At 47.4% G+C, this 24064-nt stretch overlaps 2 protein-coding genes across 4 annotated transcripts in view; both read right to left on the bottom strand.

Moving 5' to 3' along the window:
- Positions 1-1451: 1451 nt before the first annotated feature.
- On the bottom strand, positions 1452-4189 carry LOC118773937 (solute carrier family 46 member 3). Its single transcript, XM_036522973.1, has 5 exons — positions 4005-4189; positions 3484-3709; positions 2279-3149; positions 1886-1969; positions 1452-1612 (listed from the first exon to the last, which is right to left on the bottom strand). Exons 2-5 carry the CDS (start codon positions 3670-3672, stop codon positions 1452-1454), a joined length of 1305 nt encoding a protein of 434 aa, XP_036378866.1. The 5' UTR covers positions 3673-3709; positions 4005-4189.
- A 3609-nt stretch (positions 4190-7798) lies between these two features.
- The window catches only part of mtus2a (microtubule associated tumor suppressor candidate 2a), an 80478-nt gene continuing 64212 nt past the window's right edge, over positions 7799-24064 (bottom strand). Inside the window, exons 6-15 of one of the 3 annotated variants that reach the window (XM_036525418.1) lie at positions 22305-22403; positions 19769-19992; positions 13290-13356; positions 12038-12252; positions 11325-11430; positions 11055-11128; positions 10347-10445; positions 9866-9985; positions 9509-9609; positions 7799-8952 (exon numbers count right to left, since the gene is read on the bottom strand). In XM_036525418.1, the coding sequence (XP_036381311.1) occupies positions 8745-8952; positions 9509-9609; positions 9866-9985; positions 10347-10445; positions 11055-11128; positions 11325-11430; positions 12038-12252; positions 13290-13356; positions 19769-19992; positions 22305-22403 (1313 nt within the window). In that variant the 3' untranslated portion in view covers positions 7799-8744. Of the gene's footprint in view, positions 8953-9508; positions 9610-9865; positions 9986-10346; positions 10446-11054; positions 11129-11324; positions 11431-12037; positions 12253-13289; positions 13357-15413; positions 15591-19768; positions 19993-22304; positions 22404-24064 lie in introns of those variants that run through there. The other 2 variants (XM_036525419.1, XM_036525420.1) reach the window with 2 other exon arrangements.

Below are 24064 nucleotides of genomic sequence, written 5' to 3'. Positions count from 1 at the left end.
GTTGAATTTAAGTTAAAATCAGCTTAAAATCAACTTGTTGCAGTCTCCAGGAACTTCAGATATGAAAACAATGCCTTCATTTATCCACCCTGCAGTTTATTGCTGTATTTCCTACCTTTATTCAATCAATCTTTAAAATCAGCAACTCTCCCTATAGCAGCACACTTGCTCGTTTGCTCACCTATAGGTTCTGACACACACACGACAGGCATATGCGCATGCTACACATAAAGACACACACAATCAGACACACCATTCAGTAGATGTACTTTCCCATACAATGAAAGCATGAAGGTTTGCGTTTGATGTTGTTATAGCAGCACTTTCATTTGGCCTGGAGTCCGATGAAGTGATCACACCGTGGGCCGAGGTTGTTGACTCCCCTGTCATCACAAACAGGAAGTAGAAAAGCAGGGAGACAGGGTGGGGGAGGGATACTGGGGAACAGCTGATGCGGAGAGAAGGTGATCAGTGGAATTTTTATAATCGCAGATGAGACCGGTTTATCTAGGTTTGGTTAATTGCATAGGGAAATGAAAATCATCCTTCATTTGGAACTTCAATAAGCGCGTGCAAACACTACACACACGCTCACACACACGCTCACACACACGCGCGCATGCACACGCTCACACAGACACGCAGGCACGCATATGCATCCTGACACAGATAACAAACACACACATACGTGGTGCTCTCCGGTACATTTTGAGTTTACAGAATAGGTCTACGTCATTCAATCATTCAGTGCCAAGACCAGTGCACTGAAATGAGCTCCATGGCAGCCATCTTGTGTCCATTCATAGAAAACACTGCTTTCCATTAGTCCCTTGTCAGTGAGGTATATAAACGGCACTCTTGAAGAAGACCCTCCTGACTCTTTGCTGCAGGGGGTATGACCAGACGAGGAGGGGGTAGAGAGGGCGTCTCAGCTCGTGTCCCAGCTGGGCATCTGCAGCGTCTCTCCCGGGATCTCGTCATCGTCCTTGTTAGTCAGGACCTGGGTGTCATCGTCCACGTCCAGTCGCAGGCACAGAACCGAGCTGGAAAGGACCAGGGGCACATCACCCTCAGAACCACAGCAGCCTTGCCCTACTCGGCCACGTCACCGTGCAGCACAACAAAACCTTCACCTTGAGTAAAATGAAGCTGTACGTTCTCAATGTGTTACTGTGACATTGTATGAATTCTATATATTTAGGTCTGAAAACAGTTTAAACTACACAGCCCGTCCCAAATTCCTGAAATCAAGAAACTGCCTTTCTGCCTTTCAAAAGAACATCCATTGCATTCGGTATTATTGACTTTGCAGAAGCGAACATCCTGGAAGTGCAAATTTTGATCAGCTTGGCGATGGAGTTTCAGCAGTGTCTAAAGAGAAGAGCTACTGTAAGGGGTTCCCCCACACTGGCCTGTGTGTCTGACATCAGGCTGCACTTCCTGCTGAACACTCACCCAATCAGAGCCATGGGAATGAGCGTCAGGCCAGACGCCAGCAGGAAGCTGAAACCTGAGAACCAGGAGACGGTGGCGGCGTAGGTGCTGCTGAACACCGTGAAGGCCACGCCCACACTCAGCATCTCCACGAAGGCCACGCACGCAAACACTGCCCCTGGGGAGGGGGAGGAGAGGGGGACAGGGGGAGGAGAACGGAGAGGAGGAGAACAGAGAAGGACAGGTAAGGAGAGAGCCCAGGAGATGGACGTTGTGAAGGCAGAGGAAGAAAAAGATAAAAGGTAAGGAGAGGAGACGAAATGAGAGGGGAGCATAGCACAATCTTAATGTGAAAAAGCATGAGTGAGTGTACACGATTCCTCTCTGTGGTCCTGACATTATACTATCATAAAGGAGAGACGCCTGAGGGGTTTAGAGCTGAGCCACTCACCCTGTTCAGAGCTGCGCACCATTTTGGACATCATAGATCGCAGCACTGGGGTGGGCATGATGGAGAAGAGCAGGGGCAGCCGCACTGCACGGGGACACAGGAAAAATCAGGGTTATGCTTAGCCCGGGTTTCGTGTCACTCTGCAAGTCTCACTGCAAAAAAAAGACGTTCAACCTCGTCCTCTCAGAGGGCCCGAGGAGCAGACCTGCAGCACAGAGACCCTGTCCTTCTCTCTTCATTCACTTCTGCTCCTAACACCCTAATCCTGGCCCAGTTTCAGTTCCGTTCACATTGAATAGTTGTGATCAGAATAAGGCCTGAGCTCTGGTGATTGCGGATAGTGGATACTGGTTTTGGGTGCATAGGGTGCCTGGAATGAGCCCTTCTCCTCACCCAGGAACATCGTCAAGGTGGTCTTGGCGAAGGCGGCCACGATCATGCCGGCAGTGACGGACAGCAGGCCGAAGAGGACGATGTAGGCGTCGCGCAGGCAGCGGGACAGGACGTAGACCCCGGCGAAGCTGCCCATGTAGATGGCGGTGGAGAGCGCCGAGCCGTAGCCCACCAGCAGCTCGCTCCAGCACAGTGGCGCGTTCAGCTCGTACAGGATGAAGATGGACATGCCGCCCAGCTTGGACACCTTGTAGAAGGCGAAGGCCAGCAGGGTTAGGATGAGCAGCGCACGCCGGCGCTGCGGGGACGCCGCGAACAGCAGGTACGCGCCCTGGAAGCGCCGCCGCACCGCCTCCCAGGTGGGCCCTCCGGGACCCGCCGCGGGGCCCCCCGGCTCCACCGTCTCCCGGAGCACGCAGAGCACGTAGGCCAGGTTGAGGAAGTGCAGGAGGGCGGCGGTCAGGAAGGGCCAGGTGAAGCCCGCCGCCCGGATGAAGAAGCCGGTGCAGAGCGAGGCCAGCCCTGAGAGCAGGCCCAGCAGCATGTCCAGCAGCGCCATACGCACCGTCTTCCGCCCCTCGCTGCAGCGGTCCGCCAGGTACGCGAAGCAGCCCCCGATCAGGGAGGTGGGGCCCCCCAGCAGCCCCGTCAGGAAGGACGCCCCCAGCAGGAGGTTGAGGCTCAGCGAGAAGTGGCTGACCAGGAAGTAGGAGAGGGCGAAGAGGAGGTCGCCCACCAGCGGGAGGACGATGGCGACCTTGCGGCCGCAGTGGTCGCTGTAGGAGACCAGCAGCAAGGACATGACCAGGCTGGGGAACAGGAAACAGAGCTCGCTGTACAGGAAGAAGAGGGACGCCTCCCTCTGCACGGCCTGATGGGAAAATAAGATGATTCAAAAACAGGGCCAAAGCAAGGTATGAACTCAGAAACAGAAAGACCGGAACAACATATTGCCTGGAACAGGCACCTGCGGCTATAATGATTCTCTTGGTATAATGCTAAGGCTGCTCTTGGAGCAACATAATGAGTAGAACAATAATAAACATATTCCCTTTCATTATAATCAAATGCTCTGCAGAACATTTGGAAACAACATCCTGCGGAGGTGTAGCCACCCATTTAATAATGGACCCTCCACACAAAAGAGGTCTCCAGGGTGCTCATTAGACGCTCCCTCCCTTCTCCCTCCCTCCCCCTTTACTCACGTCATGTTGTCTGCTCAGGCTGCTGTTGTCGTCTTCACAGTGAGAGAAGTTCTGGCTGCTGGGGTAGGGGGTGCCGGTGAGCTGGGTCCACAGGCGTCTGTAGATGTACTGCTGCAGTAGCGGGTAGGTCATGAACATGGCGAAGGCGTACACCCCCACCACGGGCTCGATCAGGTACAGCCTTCTCATTGTGACCCCTGGGTTTAACCTGCGAGTGTGTGTGTGTCTGAGAAAGAGACAGAGAAAGGCAGAGACATTGGAACACACTGCAGAACTAACCGCAAGCAGATATATAAATGCAAGCTGGGCATAATTCTGAGACAAATTGGCATCAGCAAGATGCTGTACCTTGTAAAAAGAAATGCTTTGCAAATCACTTTGAAAAAAGCACCTGCGCAGTGAGAGGACATGCACAGTGAGAAAACATTACAGCTGTATATTATTCTTCCTGTATAATACATGGAAATAAAATGGAAAAAAGAACAGATTAAACACCACCGCCCAAAGGGCGGATATCTTACCTGTGCCTGCCGGTGCCGGTGCTCTTTTTTCACCCAGACAACATTCATAAATTGTTATTTGTTTCTACATTGCTTCCGTGAAAGTGACGTCCCTCTTTCAAGCCATGCAAGCAGCTTCGGGTACACCGTTTCCATCCTGCCGTGATGTAGCCACCATTGGCCTTAGTTTAGCAACAAGCTGAGAAAACGAACTCTTCTGTCCTTATCTCCACCAGGAAGAACCCGCAGCTGATGGTGGAGTGCTGTTTTATTTGTCAGGTTCTTAATCCCCTGCAGTACACACCCCCCCCTGGGCTGAGACAAGGAAAAAGAGGGCAGGACAGGTTTCGACAAACAAGATTCAGGAAACACAAGCCCCAGGTAAGATGATCTGGAAACGCATCGGAATCCTGGGAGAATGTGCAGACAACAGGTAATAGTAAGTAATAGTAAGTAATGTGAGTAATACCTGCAGAAAAACACCAGAGAGGACTTCTTGTTTGGAAGAGCTCTTTACTCACCCTGTCGTGTTTTACAAATAGAGAGGCAAGCCTCTACACCAGCTCCGTTACAGCTGCGAGGACAGGCCAAGGGAAAAAAGAGAAAGGCATCCAGCATTCAGGATTTCCATCTACATTACATTACCACAGTTCAACGGTCACTTTTAAAGGTGTGGCCATGAATGCAAATGCATTGACATTAGCCTACCCCACAGCGTGTGGTCTAACCCCCAGCGTTGCTGATTCACTCCCGAGTTGAGATCAGTGTGGAGTAACGTGTTACAGCTGTCACCGTACTCTCCTTGCACAATGTTTGCCAAGCCTATGTTGTGCAACCGTGTTTCCTCTGCTACCAGAGTAAAACCTACATGTAATTATGACTTTGTTTTGCTTTGGGGCGGTAACATTTATCTGCCTTGTCAGTTGCCTGCTACAATTAAACACACATTCAAACACCTGTTACTTACAGTTTATAACAGAATTCCAATTCTAGTGCATATATTAATAGTGTTGGTCTTTGTATGTTTTTAATGTTTTGGCTTTGAATAATAATACCTCATAAATAATCCTGAATAAACCAATGATGTCTTCTGCTTCACACACTATTATGGCATGCTCTATTTGACTGTCCTCTTTCGACGCAACTTGCTCCTCTAAACAACTGGTAGCTGAGGCCTCCGAGCCAATACTTTAAGTCTTTATGTTTCAAAAAACACATTTATAAATCAGGAGGCTACTGCATCTCTCTGCATAGAGTCCGCTCTGCTCCCTGCTTTAGTCTGTTTGAATTTGTGAGGGAAATTCTATGCACTGTCCCATCAGGCAGAGCTGGGGTCACAGAGTGTCACTGTCACCAAGGGTACATTTCCTGAGAAACAACATTCATGTACTGCCTTCTAAAATGACACAGTATCTCAAAATGGAAAATGATGCATCGGCAAAAAAGTTTTTCAATTCCTCCAAAATTCCTCCATTTTAATTCTCTATGCTACAGTTACAGTTTTGAACATCATTACGTAGGAAAAAAAGGCAAAAAACAGTAGACATGCATTCATAATCATGTGTGCTGAAACATGGCTCATAGAAGAAGCTCACACTCTACAGTGAAAGTCAGAGTAACAACAACATAAAATGATATACAAGTGACTTGTTTCATAAATGCCCTCACCCCCTTTAAAATACTGATTTACATCAACCCGGACACTCTACTCTACAGAGGAGAAAAGACATTCAATCATGGTGGTAATGTCCATAGGACACAGAAGCAGTCAGTGCAGATCCAGTACCTGATATTGAGTATATAAATATAAGTATATACATATAGTATCTTTACCTCCCTGGGACAGCAGTTGGATAGACCCCGAGAGAGAGACAGGCAGGAATCATTCTGGTGAAAAACACCTTCAGGGTACTGAAGTGACCATAGGACAAACTTTAAGCCAAGGGATCCTTTTTCTGTTTTTTTTTTTTGGTCTGGTTTTGTTTTGCAGTTGGCAAGTCCACTGAGTCCTTTCATAAGTGAGGTGGGTTTGGTTTTAGGGAATTATTACATTAGATTATACACTAGTTGATTTCTAAATCCCCCTTTTTAAGACTTATTAACCTGAAATGTTAGATTGATGAACTCAGGAAGAGTTAGGGAATGACTATATTACGTGGCATCTCCCAAGGCCTAAAATTTACTGAACAATACCAGGATTTTCAATACCTGTGATTTGTTTCATGCAATAACTTCCTTCCTTAAACCTGTCATAGACAATCAGTTGCTACAATACATATAGCAAAACCACTTTGACACAGTGTAGGTTTTCTATTTCTCCTCAAGCTATGTGATACCCAAAATCCAGTTTTGCTGTTTTACACCTGTAGAATAGCAAAGAAAGACAGGAATGGAACAATGCTTGGATGCATATTGCAAAAATTCATTTTCTTAACAATAATAAACATAAATAATACTCTGACCTAAAAAAGTTTCAAAGGAATTTCCTGTCAGACAAATGGTTTTACACGACACCATTCTTTCATATGAAAGCTTCTTTTAGACAGAAATAAGTATTTTTTTACACTCTAATCCGCTAAAGAAATCACTTAAAAAAAAAAACAATCGTTGTCTGTCATTTAAAGACAAATGACATACATATGTAAGGAGGAATGCTTCTCGCTAAGGAAATCATTTTTTGCATTTTGTTTTTGCAGTGTTATGCCTGAAGCAGACACATTTTGATTCTTTTTCAAAGTATACTATAATAAACGGCCCAGGATATATGTACTGGATGCAATGTTTCACTGAAACAAAAACCTTTCACAACAAATAAATTCATACAGTATTACTGTTGCCCTCTCCTTGTGAAATTCCCTGTATAGTGCCCAACAGTACAATATCTGCGGTACAAACAACATCTGAACACAGTGCTAAACAATTCCTATAGGATTTCTCTCTGGGTAAAGGCTTCTCACTAAATTGTGAATAATATCATGGCAAGAGTGGCTTCAAGACAGACCACTGACCCACATATTGTAGCTTCACTAACTGATCTTGTGTTCTGTTTTTAATGTTAGTAATTGACTGGTCCATGGCATCTTCAAAATAGAAGAATCAGAAATATGACTGAAATACGTGTGTGGGAGAGAATTTGCTCTTGGCATGTTATTCTTTGAGATCATGGTTAAGTCTGGTGCTACAGCAGGTCAAGAATCAAACAATGATACACTTTATGTTTCACAATTCCACAGGTTGAATATAAGCCCCACATGGAAGATGTCATTTTTTGTTTGTCAATGAAGTCAACAAGTCTCTTAGTAACCCACACACATTTGTGAGATTTCATAAATAGAAAATGAGAACTAGACACATGGATTTTGTGTTAACAGGACAAAGGAAAAAAAATCCCTGAATGTTACAGTACAGTGAAACTTCAGAAAAACTTCAGTTTTTTTCTCTAATACACATCATTTGCCTATCCCATTCCAAGAAACACCACTTTCTCTAGGTACTACACCCAACAGGGAGATGATCTGAGTCCAGCCTGCACTAATGACATGAATCTTCCTCCAGACACACCTCGGTCTGTCCCTTCCATGAGGAGGAGCAGCTTACAGTAGATGGGACATCCTTCCAGCTTGACGCCAAACAAGGAGGTTGCCCATCCCGATCCGTATAATGGGAATCACAGCAATCCGAGGTAACTCGTAACAACTGGAAGACTTACAGTACATGCTTTACATGGAAAAATGTTCCATGACTTACGAATGTCATGAAAAACACAAGACAAAAGTAATCTCCTTCATTACATCGTCTTTACAAACAGCCCCTGGTCATTTGTTTCATTGGTTAGTTCACGTTCTTGAGAAAAAGAGCGGGTCTGGTGTGGAAATGCAAACAAAGACTCCCCAGTATGAGAGGGCCCAGGAGGGGAAAAAAGACTGACTGGGTTTTGTCTGAGGGGCCAAACTGCTCTGGGTTGGGGTGAGCAGGAATAAACTGGCACAGGTCAAGCGGGCCAAAAAAGCTGTCCTGGGATAAGATGAGACGAGAGAGGCTGTCCAGGGCAGAGGCTAGCCAGAGTAAAACTGCTGGTGAAAGGATCAGGGCCACCTGGGTGGGAAACTAAGGCGCTTTCTTAAAGGAGATACTGTTGTGTTTTAAATGGACCTCTTCACGTTATACGTCCATATTATAGCTCCTGGGAAGGGAAGCTGGGGTTACTGCAGGACTGGGAGGGCCACGCCTGTGGAATGGGCTCTGACCCTGGGCACACACCCGGGCCTGCATCTGCCAAGCTGGCTCTACACGCACCAACGGCTGACGTTCCTCACCCAACCCACCATTCATCTATTTGTTTGATTAAAGTGAGAAGGGGTGCATGAGGGGAGTACAGCAAGCTTCAGAACTACCCGGGGTTAGACACATCTTCGAACATGTCCATGATAGGTTCCAGAGATGGAGTTCAGAAGATCACCTGGCTCCTCCTTCAAGCTTTTTTGAGCTTTGGAGCCATGAGGAGCTCTGCCTTCTGTGTGTGTCTTTTTCCACACACAGTTAACTGGACTTTTTATGAAAGAGTTCACAATTCAGATTAAAAAAACGGGAATTCCAAGTCTTTTGTGGCCCTTTGAGAAGAGGATGAGAAGTCAACCAATAGAGACAACCAACCAGCCATCTTTAACAGAAGAGGTTGGCGTCCTGTTAGAGACAGAGAGAGAGGGAGACAGAGGGCGAGGTAGAGGGAGACGGACAGAGCGCTGGGGGGCATTCGACGGTTCATTGCGGGAAGGGCTGCAGCCGGGAGGGCGAGGCGGGCCCCGGGGAGGCCCGGTGGAGGGGCGAGGAGCATGGGGACATGCGGGGGCTCAGGTCGCCCGTCTGGAGACGCCACAGCAGCTCCTCATTGTTGCGGCTCAGGCGCTTCTTCTCATTGGTCTCCTTCTCTACGTGCTCCTGCAGGTTGGCGTTCTCCTCTGACAGCTGCCTGTAGGGTGGAAGAACAGGCCGCCATGGCAACCAGCGATCACTGACATGCACCTGCTGTGGTCTTTTGCATAGAGCAGTACGCATGCACTCTGCAGTGACATTTACAGACAGTGTGTTCTTTAGTTACAGGGTACTTCTGTGCACCACCAGAGAATGACAGGATGGTTGGCTGGAACACTTAAGAACTTAAGAACACTTGGAATACTTCAGAATAGTATTACATATATTGTTACCATAATTAAACAACCTAGATTTTAAGAATTATGTATTAGGAATGACAATTATAAGCCTATTTAAAAAACTGTATGGCTTGGTGTCCTATGCACACAAACAATGCACACCCAAGGGAAAAAAGTCCATCCTTATCTGGGATTATAAGAGGTGTTTCTCATAACTTTCTGTTTTTAAATGAATTAGATGAACAAGTAAGCCTAGTTCTTTTTTCTCCTCTGCTGAGTGCTGTGGCACTATTTTTTTCAGACACAGCCATAGAGAAATATAAGCCTTGCGCACACCGCTGAGCAGAGAAGAAAGGCCAAGATAAGAGTGCAGACCTGGAAAGCACCAGGTTGCGGTCGATCCTGGCTTTGAGGTCCTCATTCTGCTGCTGCAAGACCTGCATCCGTTCCTCCAGGAACACGTTCTTTTGAGCCTGCTCAAGAGTGAAAACATAGCGCCACATAAACATTCTTCAAAGGAACAGAAGAGTCATCCTCTCCTTCTCCATCTCTAGTCTGCTAGAGTATTATTGGAGATCCCCCACTCAAAAGCTAGGACTCTGATTGCAGCGTCCATCAGCAATGCTGGAATGACCATTCACTGAGTCTTCAGGCTAATCTGAGGACCAGGGGTGTTCTGGTTGGTTGATGTCAGGAAGGGTTTGGTCATGAAGGCGTTCATTTTGAGCCTACCATCTTCTCCAGGTCAGCAATCTTCTTCTCCTGCTCATGGATCTGCTGGTTCTTCATCTCCAAAACCTCCTTGAGGCTCTTCAGGTCCTCCTGGATGTGCTGATAAGGGGCAAGAGCATCCTGCACATACACACAGGAAGGGAAAAAGGACCAAGTGACATGCTCATATCAGCTTCCAAGCATTTTGTGAAAGCAAGTCTCTGTTCACAATGAACCATTTTAAAACCAGTGAACAGATTGCTTTCTGTAGAGAACATGTGTATGAATAGAGTGCTGTGCTTCGTATATAGTGTGCATGTTCAGTTATGTACCCATCTGCCTGGTGTTCAATGAGTGAGTCTTGGAATGTATGCAAGTAAGGTGTGTAAGTGTATGTGTATGTGTGTGTACTGTGTGTATACTGTGTGGTAGTACACTACGTGAAGTGTGCGTATCTGTATGTATAGTACATGTGTGTAGTTGTGTGTGTGCATGACAGTACCACTATTTGCTCATCAGCACTCTTCCTCAGTGCCTCCTCAAAACGCTTGGCCCGGTCTTTCAGACTCCGGTTCTGGAATGTCAGGGTGTCCACTTGATCCTGTGCAGAACACACACACACACACACATGCACACGGTTACATATGTGTGTGTGTGTATATATATATATATATATATATATATATATATATATATATATATATATATATACATATTAACATACAGATACAGTGAATCACAGATAAAGTCTTCAACCTAAAACATCTAAAAAGCACTTACATTCTAAAACTATATGTGCCTACACAAAATATTGCCAGTTTCAGTGCCTAACATATAAAAACATCAGCTAGTAATCTGGGTATTTTTCTGCTTCAGCTAAAAAACAGAATGTTGCCCATTGGAGATATCAAATAACTATTCATATGAAAACTGCACCGACTGCCGTATATTAGGCAAGCAAAACAACCAAACATTATGTTAGATGATTTATAAAAGGCAATGGAATGAATTACTCTATGGGCCTTTCATTTATTATTAAATTCATTTTTTTAAAGTGAAGAATGTTTATATCACCACGGTAACACTTCAGAATGGAGACTATTTTACATTATGTTATAAGATTTGTTATTTAAGATTTGGCCTCTGAAGAGAGTTTTACAGAATGCTTGTATGTTTGTTTTATGTCCACTCTGATCCACCAGGGACACACCTGGAGGGAGAGTCTCAGATTCTCAAAGTCCTCCTCCAGGGATCTCCTCTGTTCTTCATGGGTCACTCTCAACTCTAACACCACACAGAGACAGGCATTAGAGGGTAAAACACACACGTCTGTGTCGCACTCTGACGCGCAGCCTCCACAGAAATCATCACACATAACATTATGTTTTATACATATCATCAAAGACCCTGTGTGCTGCACACAAACTCTATATCCATCTATAGGTGTGGGTCCGTAGAGGGTCGCCACAGCATCACACACCTCTCACTGTTGCCGCGTGCTCCTCCTGCAGCGTTGCCATGGCCACGCTGTGAGTGTTCTCCATCTCCTCCATGGCAGCCTCGTGGTTCACTGTCATCTCTTCGATCTGGGTGGGGATGACCACACAAGAGAAATTGATCAGCACAATTACTGCTTTTTCCTGTGCTGACTTCAGAGCAGCCATGTCTGTGGTCTGGTCTTCCATGTACTTAATCCTTTGAGGAGCCCAGTGGAAAGGAAACGTGTTCAATAAGCAAAGCTGAAGAGATTTCCAACAACGGTCTAATTTTCAGACGAGACATGTACAGATGTGACTGTGGCATAACAGACAGATGACTGTGTAGCCAATTCTGAAACGTAGTATACGGCATCAGCATCGGTGATTGAAAATTTGAAACAGCATGGAAAGAATTACTAGTTTGATTCTAACATTCTACCCGAAGTCTATGTCTAAAATGCCACCCAGCTACAACACAGTCCATACAGAAAAGACTCGCCGATCAGAATAAATCCTATCCAATATGGCTGCCTCCTAATCAAACACAACAATATAGTGGCTGTATAATGAGATGAATTATACAGCTGCTGCCTAACAGCAGTGGTACTGCATGGTGATTGACGCGTCAGAGAGGTTGAGCTCCACCCCTGCCAGCCACACAGCAGCGGGTCTCAGCACGGCCCTGCACCCCACGCGGCTCCCCCGCCCTCCTGACCTGCTCCTGTTGCTGCGTGCGCAGCTCGTCCAGCTCGGCCTGGTGGTCGGCGCGCAGCCGGTCCCTCTCAGCGCTGTGCCGGGCCCTCAGCCCCTCCTCCAGGGCTCCCAGCTCCGCCTCCTGCTGCGCCTGCAGGCTCCGCAGCTCCCTCTCGAAGCTCTGCTCCAGCTCCTCCTTCTCCCGCTGCAGGCGCTCCCAGCGAGCGGCGTTGGAGGCTGAGGACAGGAACCGCAGAGTAAGAGAAAGGAAGAGGACACAGAGCCAGGAGCGGTAAAGGACAGGGACACAGAGGGGACAGGGGTGAGGACAGAGAGCCGGGAGGAGTTAAGGACAGGGACACAGAGGGGACAGGGGTGAGGACAGAGAGCCGGGAGGAGTTAAGGACAGGGACACAGAGGGGACAGGGGTGAGGACAGAGAGCCGGGAGGAGTTAAGGACAGGGACACAGAGGGCAGAGGGGTGGGGACAGAAAGCCAGGAGGAGTTAAGGACAGGGACACAGAGGGCAGAGGGGTGGGGACAGAAAGCCAGGAGGAGTTAAGGACAGGGACACAGAGGGGACAGGGGTGAGGACAGAGAGCCGGGAGGAGTTAAGGACAGGGACACAGAGGGGACAGGGGTGGGGACAGAAAGCCAGGAGGAGTTAAGGACAGGGACACAGAGGGGACAGGGGTGAGGACAGAGAGCCGGGAGGAGTTAAGGACAGGGACACAGAGGGCAGAGGGGTGGGGACAGAAAGCCAGGAGGAGTTAAGGACAGGGACACAGAGGGCAGAGGGGTGGGGACAGAAAGCCAGGAGGAGTTAAGGACAGGGACACAGAGGGGACAGGGGTGAGGACAGAGTGCCGGGAGGAATTAAGGACAGGGACACAGAGGGGACAGGGGTGAGGACAGAGAGCCGGGAGGAGTTAAGGACAGGGACACAGAGGGGACAGGGGTGAGGACAGAAAGCCAGGAGGAGTTAAGGACAGGGACACAGAGGGGACAGGGGTGAGGACAGAAAGCCAGGAGGAGTTAAGGACAGGGACACAGAGGGCAGAGGGGTGGGGACAGAAAGCCAGGAGGAGTTAAGGACAGGGACACAGAGGGCAGAGGGGTGGGGACAGAAAGCCAGGAGGAGTTAAGGACAGGGACAGGGATGGCTTGATCTAATCATATCTCACAGAAAGCTCCCGCTCATAATGCAGCCACCCCCCCCCCCCCCACCCTCCCAAAACACAAACAATCAACTTGCTCCAGGGCAAGACACTCACCCACTTCCTCCCTGATCTTGGAGAGCTCCAGGGACAGCTCCCTCTCCTTCGCAATGGCATCTTCACTCTGCGGGGCACACAGGCGCGTGCAGTAAGAGGGGAGGAAGAGACACTGACACCCACGACGACTGCTGCCGTCACCCACCCAGCAAAACGGACGCTAATGTCCCCCACAGCCCAAGGCTACCCGAGTCTGCCCTGGATCAGGCCTGTGCCATTGTTAAAGTGAAACAGAGCTCAGTGGGGCAGTAGAGTGGAGCGTGAGCATGTCTTCACATTCAGATTCAGGAGAATAATCAGCTGCAACACAGCAACCTCACCCCGTCACTGATACGGATAGCAAATTAATGTTTTTACATTTTACATTATTCTGTCAATGAGCAACATGCACCTATGCCCAAGGCAGGTACTACAAAAAAAACAGCAGATATGTATAGCATAGAAATATTTATAATATGCACAAACAAATTGCATTACATATAAAGCACCTAATCTGATCTACAGTCATAGTAGTCAGATGGTAATCCACTCCCATCACAAAAACCTACGTAACAAAACCAACGTTTGCACTTACATGCAATAAAAAAACAACAGTCCTCTTCCGTTGATAAGACCAGAGCAACAAAACAAGCATCTTCAATGGGATATGCTCAGACATCACAGCTGTATCTAAGGCAAAGCCAATCTTTACTCATCACACCCTCCCTCACAGCAACCAAGAGCTCATTTACAACTGATGCATGACTTCCTGTTGCAAAATCGAGAGGATAAAAACAACAGCAACAATCGCGAACGCCTCCGAGTGAATACAGCATAACAGCGGCTGCATTTAACATCGGGGCGTCATCGCCCGTAACATCAGCAGAGCTGACCGTGCGAGTGAGTCAGCTGATCCCACATCTCTCCTTGCTGCGACGTCGAGTTCTGACATCATCAGGCAGCCAGGTCCTGAACCAGGAAAGAGGGGGCTATCTACAGAGTGTCAAAAACCCTTCCCTGGGCCACAGGGGCCCTCCAAGCGAATCCAGAGTCTCTGTCCTTAACTGAGGGGAAGCTCCTGCTGGGAACGCTCCCGTCATGAATTTTAATTCCCGCTCGCAGACTCATCTATCGTCCCAGAAACCTAACCTGGACGCATTTCCAGGAATAGTTTAAAGAGTGTTTTTTTTAGACAATGGCTCAAGGACAACATCCTCTAATAATAAATCTTACGGTCACACATCAGAGCTAATACATAACCAGATTCTGCTTAAAGGAAGCTAAGCAAACCTAGGAAAGTGAAACAGACATGGATATCTAGTTCTGAATGAAGAAAAGGCCAAAAAGAATGAAATTCCTTTCGGAATCATCAAAAGACACTACAGGGTTACTTAAAGAATGCTGGGTGGAGCTAAAAACGACAGTCACTATGAGGAAAAAACCCACCCTAAATACAGTAGAGAACCTGGGTGACATCAAGGGGTATAATGGACATATTTTTGGCAGCCTGCTCTCTCTGCAGAGGTGGAAGCAAGCTCCACTGCTGTTAAAAATGTCCAGTTCAGCCTCAGGGTGTGGAATGAGGCAGGCAAATGACTGAACACACACATTCCAGCTTTAACTCACTCATCTATACAAGCACTGCTCTGGACACACACATAGAATACACAGAATACACAAACACTGGATGGCTGCACATACAGTTTCACATCAGGAGTCTGTCAAACAGTATCAGAGAGGAACAGAATAACAAACTGACCCAAATATAAGAGCAATTTTGGAATAAGGCTGGGAGTCTAATGAGTCAACACTAACACTCGGAGCCAACTCAAACACCACACAGGTAACAGTAAAACACTTGCTCACTCTCTCTCTCGCTCATACATAAACACACACACACAGAAACACCCACAGACACAGGCACACACACACACACACACACACACACACACGCAAACACACACATACACACACACACACACAGTGCACATACACAGAAACACCCAAAGACAAAGAAACACCCAAAGACACAGAAACACAGACGCGCACACACACACACACACACACATACAGGAACACAGGCAGCAGCAGAGACTGTGTTTTTGTTGTGCAGGTTTGCGCTGAGGTAGCTCGTGTTACCATTACCGTTTTGTCCAGACAGTGCAGAGAGTGGAGACAGGCCTTACAGCAGGACTGGCCCATGCTAGTGTGGCAGGCAGCTTCATAAAGACTGCAGGGGGGGAAATGCAGTGTCTCTCCTGAGCCAGCCCAGTGAACAGAGAGAGGGGAGAGACAGAGAGAGGGAGCAAGCAGCAGAGTGAACAGAGAGAGAGACAGAGAGAGGGCGCAAGCAGAATGAACAGAGAGAGAGCAAGAGAGACTGGGAGGGGGGAGGAGAGAAAAATAATTCCCCTAGGCTCCCACTGCAGACTCGTCCGGGTGGATGCCCTGCCGGCACAGTAACGGCCAGCCCCAGATGTGGTCATCTTCCTTTAGTCACCCCTCCCTATGTCACCCTCCCACTCACACTCACACGCTGGACACACGTGCATGTCGGGCACAGCCTGGAGGCGCCCGCCCAGCGGCAGGCCAGGGATGATCGGGGTGGGGGGGCAGGGACTGAAGAGGCAGGGGACAGGATGAGATTGATAAAGACCACTGAGATACCAGGGGACTCTGCCATTTTCCCACAGTGACCAGCTACTAGAAACTGGGATTAAAAAAAAAGAGTTTCCTCTACCTGTTCTGGCAACACAACACAACTGAATATAACCCAAGCTTAACATGACACAGCAAGGCACCACACAATAAAGACACACACACCAAACACACAGACACCCCCTAAGTGAATGAATTATACTGAGGCTGGAAGAATGTCCTTTCACTAAACAAACCAAACACTAATCAATCCCCCTCAACCTTCCCCCTGCCCCGACATGCCCACTGTGCATTTGACGGCCTGTTTTGGTTCACTCCCCTGCTCCTCCGGCTGTAGAGTGCCCCCATGCCTAATCCACAAGACAGCCGGACAGACAGGCTTTTCAAGCAAGACCGCCCGTCACAGCCAGTCCCGCTCGTCTGAGGGGCTACACCCCCATGACATTCCTTACAAAGGTTACTGTGCATTGAGGACTGTGCATGTGTGAGGAAACAGGGGAGTGGGTAAACTTTCTGAAGCGCCTCCTTTCACAGTGACAAGTTTTCCCAAAAACCAGCTGGTTATTTAGTCACCAGTACAGAAGCACAATGCTAGCACTGTAACAAAAATGGGTCCCATAAGAAGCCATAGGATAAAAAAAATGGTCTTTGTGTTGTACTGAAACCTCAAAAGATCTATAATTCAGTTAAAAATCATGATGTCTGTAAAGCAGTCCAAAGGTAGCTACAGTAAGGGCTTTGGTTCAGGCACTTCACTGGGGCACTGAGCGTGAGAGAGAAGACATGCAGTGGAGAGAGTAAATTTCCCCCAGCTTTTAAACCACTCTGGCCATTTACCGCTGATGAGCGATAAGCAAAGCAGATAGCTCTGCTGCATCACTGCAGGGCACGCAAACTCGCCGCGAGACCAGACCTCATTCAGTGGCTGTGGGCTGTAATCTGATTCACCGCCACGCCCCCTCCCAATCTCTTCCAATTCCATCTGAGGTCACACGGACAGGGCGAGGCGGCCTTTCAGGACCGATGCTGCAGTAGACACGGTGACGCTGCACTGCTCAGAGTTGAGACGGGGTTCTGAAGGGCACAGAGTGTTTTATCTGAAATTGTGTCCCCATGAACACCACGGAAGCCATGTCACCTGGGCCAAAGCTAATCCTGATCACCTAATGTATACAGGGGAATGTGCCACGGCAACCGATGTACACTAGCCCACAACTCCGGAGCTAGTTCCAACTGATACCCGCAACAAGTGGCAGAACGCCCCTCTGTAAGATATTCAGGCTTGTGAGGGTCTTGACTGACAGTCAACGCCAGTGAGATTCCAGTGACAGAGCCTGAAACTGAGCAGCTTTACTCTCCCCGCTGCTCCCTCTCTGCAACGGGAGACGCGCTCACGCCGGATGATAATCTCCACCTGCTCACAAAGGCGCTACATTCCATTACATGCAGTCATTCTAGGGATAGCTTTCATATTGTTATGATCAGAGTCGTTGCTAATCAAAGAAAAGCCGTGCAGGTTTCCCCGAGGGTCCCCTAATTGGCTGCTCCTGTAATTTGCATAAGCACAGTGGGACAGCAGCTGTAGGCAGATTCCCCAAGCCCATGTGACACCTTCAATCAGCGTACTGCAGTAATGACAAAGCGCACACACACCTGCATTCACTGGACAGTACAATGCTGGGATTGATGGCTTCATCTTGCTTTTGTTCCCAGCTGAGACAGCTGTAAGGCATTGATACATACAGCTATTGGGTGAGGCCAAATTGAGAGGGCATGTCTGAGACAACTCTATGTTCGACAACACTGCTGTTGCCCGTGGTGAGAGATGCTTTGCCTGTCATGAGACAGTTCAAAATGCAGACTAAACACACACGCACGCACACACATACACACACACACACAATGTGTTAAAATGAATTGAAGTACAGCTATGCCTCTTCATACCAAGACATCAGAACATGGATACGCTATATATAAGATAGAAGGTAGAACTGGGAAATAGAATTTAAAGCAGAAAAACACACACACGCATTCCCGAAAAAGAAGTGGGGGGGGGGTAAAGACACATTCCCACTGCAAGTTCTATGGTTCGAGCCCTGAGAGAAATGCGATGGTTGTGACATATATTTTGATTGGAATTAACTGCAAACACACGTTTGATCTCAGAAAGGAATGGTATGATACAATAACAGTTCCATACTCACATCCATGTCTGTAGACTAAAAATTCACACAGAGGATTAAATGAATGTAAATAATAATAATATAAAATGAGAGTTATGTAATTGTGCCAGCAATAATACAAAATGCTTATAATAAAAAGAGAGTATGAGAGCATCTGTCAGTCAATGAGATACATAGCTGCAAAACTCATAGCTGTCAACAGTGAAATAAATATGTTCTTCGCTTGTTTTATCAAATACACTGCCAAGAAGACACACAATGTTCAAAGTAGAACAAACTGGACTTCCAAATGAAGATTCGTGAGGAGAATTTTTGGATAATCCGTATGAAATTAACAAACCAGTGCCATCCACGAGTATAAAAGTCACTGTAATCATGTCAGCTGTTAAGGTCATCAACCTTGGTCCATGGACAGGTGTGATCCCTTAGTCAGACTCCATGCCAAATATAAGTACCACTATAACCACATCAATGCCAACCTCTATGATTTGTTTGTTTGGTAATTCATATCTACTGAATGACGAGTAATTAAGACTAATTAACTAGAATGTTACTTCTTCTGTAAGAAGTTTAACTGTGACACAACTGACCAGAAACCAAATCTTGCTGAGCATTTTATTTATTGAAATGTATTGCAAAAACACTGTATTGAGTTCTCACAAACTCAATCAGTAACTTCCAACCATTCCTCTAAGTGGTCCTCTTTATCAGAACATTTGCAACAGTAACCATGCAAGAGGTACAAGGAAAAAATATACCATGCAAAAGCACCATAAAGAAAGCATTATAAGTGAATTCAATTATAGACAATTAAATTACAATAGAACTAATCAAATATTTGTATTAGCTTCGGACAGTTAGGATAACCAGGGAGAAAGGTAGCTTGCCAAAACACATTTGAAGCGCTGTGGGAATCTCACACTCACACTTCCCTTCAGTGAGCAGCAGAGGGCGCTCCCTGCATCATCAAAACTCCAGCCCCAGCTGCAGTTCTCAGCTCCCCTCTGTATCAGCGGCACACATCCGCTCTTACACAGTATTACCTCACAGCCCCCGAGAGACTCATTCAGTTAGCATGGACTCACAGCATAATGCAACGTGCTCTGCTCAAGAACACGTTTGGGAAGTCGCCCTGGAGAAGAGCATCTGCAAAATGAATGAATGCAAATACAGGAGCAGAGCTGCACCGCTGGGCCGTGTCCTACTCTGACCTGTTTTCATTTGCTGTTGGACTGGTTGTGCAACGTTTGAAGCACTACACTCCAGCACAGGCAGCTCCTGGGCTTGGCTGGACTGTGGTATGTGACCGCAGTACTGCTGTGTTCTGGATGTTCAGGATGCCATATTGCACTGTGCACCACTTTGCAGCAGAGCTAGAAATATTGGGTACTAACACTACATTACACCACTGCCTAATACACTATGCTATGTTATAACTTCAGTGGGGCTGTGCTGTATAGTTTTGGTTTGTACTATGATGCAAGAGGATTTAACTGCCCACTGTGCTATCACCCTACTCTGTGCTTGTTCTGCTGTATGTGGTTATGTTACAGCTATTTGTGCTGAAGGTGACAGTCCAGCAGGTTACTCTGCTTTACTGTGGTCCCACAGGCCCCCCGGTGTACTCTGGCCCCCAGGTGGTGGCAATCAGAGCCGTACCTTCTGGCTGAAGTGCTGGGTGGTGATGGCGAAGACCTCCAGGCCCCGGGTGGCCCTCCTCAGCTCAGCCCTCACGCTCAGGAGCTGCTTGGCCTGCTCCTCGCACCGCTCCCTCAGCTGCTGCGCCTCCACGCGCTCCGCCTCCTTCCTGCCTTGGGCGTCGGCCCGCGGGGAGCCGCCCGCAACGCCGTTCTGCACCGCCACTGGCTTCAGCCGCACATGCACTAAGGGGGATAGGGAGGGGGTACAGAAAGATGGGGCGGGGATACAGAGAAGGGAGGTGGGGAGGGGGTACAGAGGGAGTTTCAGAGGGAGGGGGTTTCGGAGAGATGGGAACAGAGGGAGAAAGTGGGGAACAGAGTTCACAGAGACGGGGGAAGGGAGAGGGTGCAGTGGGAGGGGATGGGGTGGGGGTACAGGTCGGGGGACATTGTTAGAGTATGGCAGAAAGAACAGGAGGGGGCAGTGAGACAGAGGGGGAGCAGAGAGAAAGATCAGAAATCAGCACTTTCTGAATAATGTTTGGGAACAGCAGTAAAATCAAGGCAAACACAACATTCACCATGTAAATCTGTATGACACCCATATCATGCTCCCGATTCCAGTAGATAAGAAAGCATAACCACACTGCTTAAACTAACAAACTCTTTCAACTGGTTGCTGAACTGTCACACACAAAGAGTGGCAGCCTACAAGCTCAGAGGCACACAGCGGCAGTAAAGCGCTCCATGGCGACCGGTGACAAATGGCTCATCTAATATCTTGATGAATCAGATGAGCGCTGGTATTTTATTGAGCGGTAGCGGGGACAGGATGATCCATTGGCTTCATTACTGTAAAATGAGATGTGGGGGAAAACACGCCTTGGTTTACTAACAGACGTTGAAAGGCCTCGCAGCCCTGATGGAGACCAGGAGCTTAGCGCTGCTAATGATGCATTCCACCCAGGGCCATTTATATTAATTACACCTGCAATTTGATCGGAGGCATCGGCAAACAGTCGAGGATTAGAGCAAATTTTCCAGTGTGCAAACAATAAGGGGCAATTGACATTCAGGATGTTCAATCAACCTCTCCGCAACTCACGTTAATATTTGCAGCTGGGGTGCACTGGCGTGGAGACATGGCCCGCAGCAGCCTGAAATATTTTCTCTCCATCCCTCAATTCCTACCGTTCATTCACTCCACCCCCCCCCCACTCACTCTCTCTCTGCTCTAACTGAAACGGGACCTTTGACACATATTTAGCTGGTTGTTATTGCCTATACTCCTGTGTGTGACAGCCAGTTGGCCCTTGTAGAGTTATGGCTGTGTGAGAGACACAGAGCTGTTCTCCCATCTTCCCTTCTGCACCAGCAAACAAGATAGCAGAGGTGCTATTTCATTTAGCACAGTATTTCAACAGTCTTCTGTCATCTTTAAAAGTATGCTTTGGGGATACCTTGTGTTGTGATACACACTTCAAGTGAAAATTCAAGGTCAAAAAAGAAAACACGGGTAAAGGACCGGGCAAGCAGCTCCTCTTGTAAATGACCATAACTCTAAATGTGACCCTGTTATATTTATTCAAGCAGAATCATAAATAACCATGGCTACATGTTTCATCAGCCGTTCTTCATCAAAGCATTCAGTCACCACAGGCAACAGGTGCCCCAGCTGACACAATAAATCACTCTGCCTTAACGTCCCCTAACCCCCAGCGGCACTCTTCTGCCTGCCTCTGCATATGGAGACATACAGTGCAATATGCAGGGGACTCCTACACTCTGAGGTGCGTAAGCAGTCTCCTAGCAGTCAGGGGAACCTCTCTATGACAACAGCGGGCAGCCGTGTCCCAGGTAATGAGGTGCAGAGAGGCTGTGCTCTGTCCTGATCACAGGGAGCAGGAGTTGCACCCTCCACACAGGGGAAGGGGGCAGGAGAGAGGGCATCCAGTTGTCTTAAAGAGGCAGCAGGCAATGAAGAAGACAAATATGCCTGGGCTGCAGGTGAATTCTACTAGAGGGACTAAAGCATGAACCAGTACTTTTACCTGACTGAAGATACAGATCCTGAAAATAACACATGAAAGAATGGGCGACCACAGCCTGTTTTTTTTTTTTTATTCCTGACTTGGAATGCAAGGAAAGAGACACGTAGATGCGGGATGTTCCTCTGTTGCAGGGTGTAGTGCATTTCTGGCAGGACTGGGGGAAAATGTATAAAGTGGCTTTATTACAGCAATGGATTACTATAAAAGCCCAAGTGTTGTGTGTTGGCAGAACATGGTCCAATGAAGAGAGGAAAGAGTTCTCATATCTGAACTCATTTAAACTCAACTATCAGTCCTCCAGAGAGGTTTCATGGTCTATTGTGTTTTAGTGATGCGTGCCTGGATAGGGATTTAGTGTCACTACCATATTACCTGGAGACTAAGGGTAAGGGGCATTCACCAGGGGACTTATGACCCTCACCCAGACATTCGGGAAGCTCACATGGGAGATTGAGGACACAACCGAAGATTTAAAACACTCACCTCGGGAGTCACAACACTCACCTGGGGACTGTGGCTTAGGGGACACCACTGCACACCTTTTTGGGGAGGAGACTACAGGCCGGACAACCTCCACATCCTTCTGTATTTCCTTCCTGGAGGCTGTGAAAAACAGTAAATTGAGACATTATCCAACCATTGAAATTAATTTATTTTACCAATATTACCAATATTATTTTACCAATCAGTACCTATCCATATGGAAACCTTTCTCAAAATACAAGCATGGAGGATGAGTAAATAGAGGCAAGAATGTTTAAAATCCAGAGTGTGAAAATTATGCAATGCATGTACATAATGTGATAGATAATGTGTGACATCTGACTCATTTAGCCTTTTCCCCCTCCAAGAATCTGACAGTTTGACCCAGCACTGGCCGCTACAGGTTTTGGCTGGCATTGGATAGTCACAATAAGCACAAGATGATATATGTGTGCAGTGAAGAAATTTAAGAAATACATTCACTGCAAAAAATCCAAATCTCACCAAGCATATTTGTCTCTTTTCAAGTCAAATTATCTCTTTACACTTAATATAAGACACAGTCACCAAACAAGCAAAATTTCCTTGAGCTACAAAGACTTGTTTTTAGATGGTGCATCTTGTTATCTTGTTTGGTGAAACTGTCTTGAAAACATCTTACTTAAAAGCAAGCCTTTTTAACAAGTCAGAAGGTTTTTAAACTGCATGACACAAAAACACTTCCTAATACCAGTTAAAAATGGATCAAAATTAGTTTTTTTCCACCTAATTTTAAGATCCCTTATCTTAAAAATGCTTAACTATAACACCTTATTTCAAGAAATCTTAACAAGTGTATTTCCACTAGTTTCATTGGCAGATTTTTTCACTTATTACTAGCAAAAAACACCTTGTATTAATTATTTTATTTCTTATTTTTGAAGGGCTATTTTTTGCAGTGTATGTAAAGACCTCCAGTGAATGTGAAGAGGTACTAACACTTCTTCCTCCATCCGTCTGACCTGCTGTTTGATTTCAGTGACTCAGAGGAGCCCCAAAAGAGCAAGTCAAAGTCTGAGTCAGGGTAACACAGAAACATAGCACCCCATTCTGTCAGGACCGCAATCAACTAATCAACATTTACTCCACCTGTGTAAGTGTTGTTGCTTCACATGAAATCTGGTCCAGGGCAAGTTTAATCAGCTTTATAACGTGACAGCAGTGCAATGTCAGTGAAACGCATGCAAGGCAGCCCCTAGGTGGCGGCAGTCTTCCTCTCGTTGCTCCCAGAGGAACGCATGCCCTGGCTGCTGCAGTGATCCCCGTGTGGGAATAAGCACAAGCAGTGCTTACGGGGGGGGGGGCGGCTCCACACCGCACACAGGGATTTGTTTGGGATAAAAGGCTGGGGTTTGGAGTGGGTCAGAAGGGAAGAGAACATGCCGGTAAATTCACGGACAGAGCCAGAAGCATGGGAGTCAGGCAGAGACGCAGCTGCGCTCCCAGCCCGGTCCCTGTGAGAGGCCAGGCCGGGGGCCAGGACGGGGCGGGAGGAAGAGCTCCCCCGCTGGACCACCAGCCTCCGGGCCCCCGGGACAGCTGGCCTCACCAGAACTTATCACCGAGGAGCAGGGAGACCACTGCTGGGTCATACCCCGGAGGTGTCCTCTCTCATACGAGAGGGAGATGGAGAGGACTGGAAGGAGGGAGAGAGAGAGAGGGCAGGAGGGGAAGAGAAAGAGAGAGGGAGAGGGAAAGAAATAGGAAGAAAGAAAGATGGAAGAAGCAATGAGAGGGGCAGA

This window comes from Megalops cyprinoides, chromosome 3 (assembly GCF_013368585.1).
Source record: "Megalops cyprinoides isolate fMegCyp1 chromosome 3, fMegCyp1.pri, whole genome shotgun sequence".
In the NCBI taxonomy this organism is placed as follows: domain Eukaryota; kingdom Metazoa; phylum Chordata; class Actinopteri; order Elopiformes; family Megalopidae; genus Megalops; species Megalops cyprinoides.
The sequence above is the reverse complement of the archived record's forward strand: the minus strand, read 5'-3'. Positions and strand labels throughout refer to the sequence as shown.

Coding starts and splice junctions, on each gene's coding strand:
- LOC118773937 (XM_036522973.1), bottom strand. CDS start 3,672: ATGAGAAGGCTGTACCTGATCGAGCCCGTGGTGGGGGTGTACGCCTTC. Junction 1,970..2,278: donor CACCTTGACGATGTTCCTGG/GTGAGGAGAAGG, acceptor GTCCCCGTGCAG/TGCGGCTGCCCCTGCTCTTC. Junction 1,613..1,885: donor GGTGCGCAGCTCTGAACAGG/GTGAGTGGCTCA, acceptor CCCCCTCCCCAG/GGGCAGTGTTTGCGTGCGTG.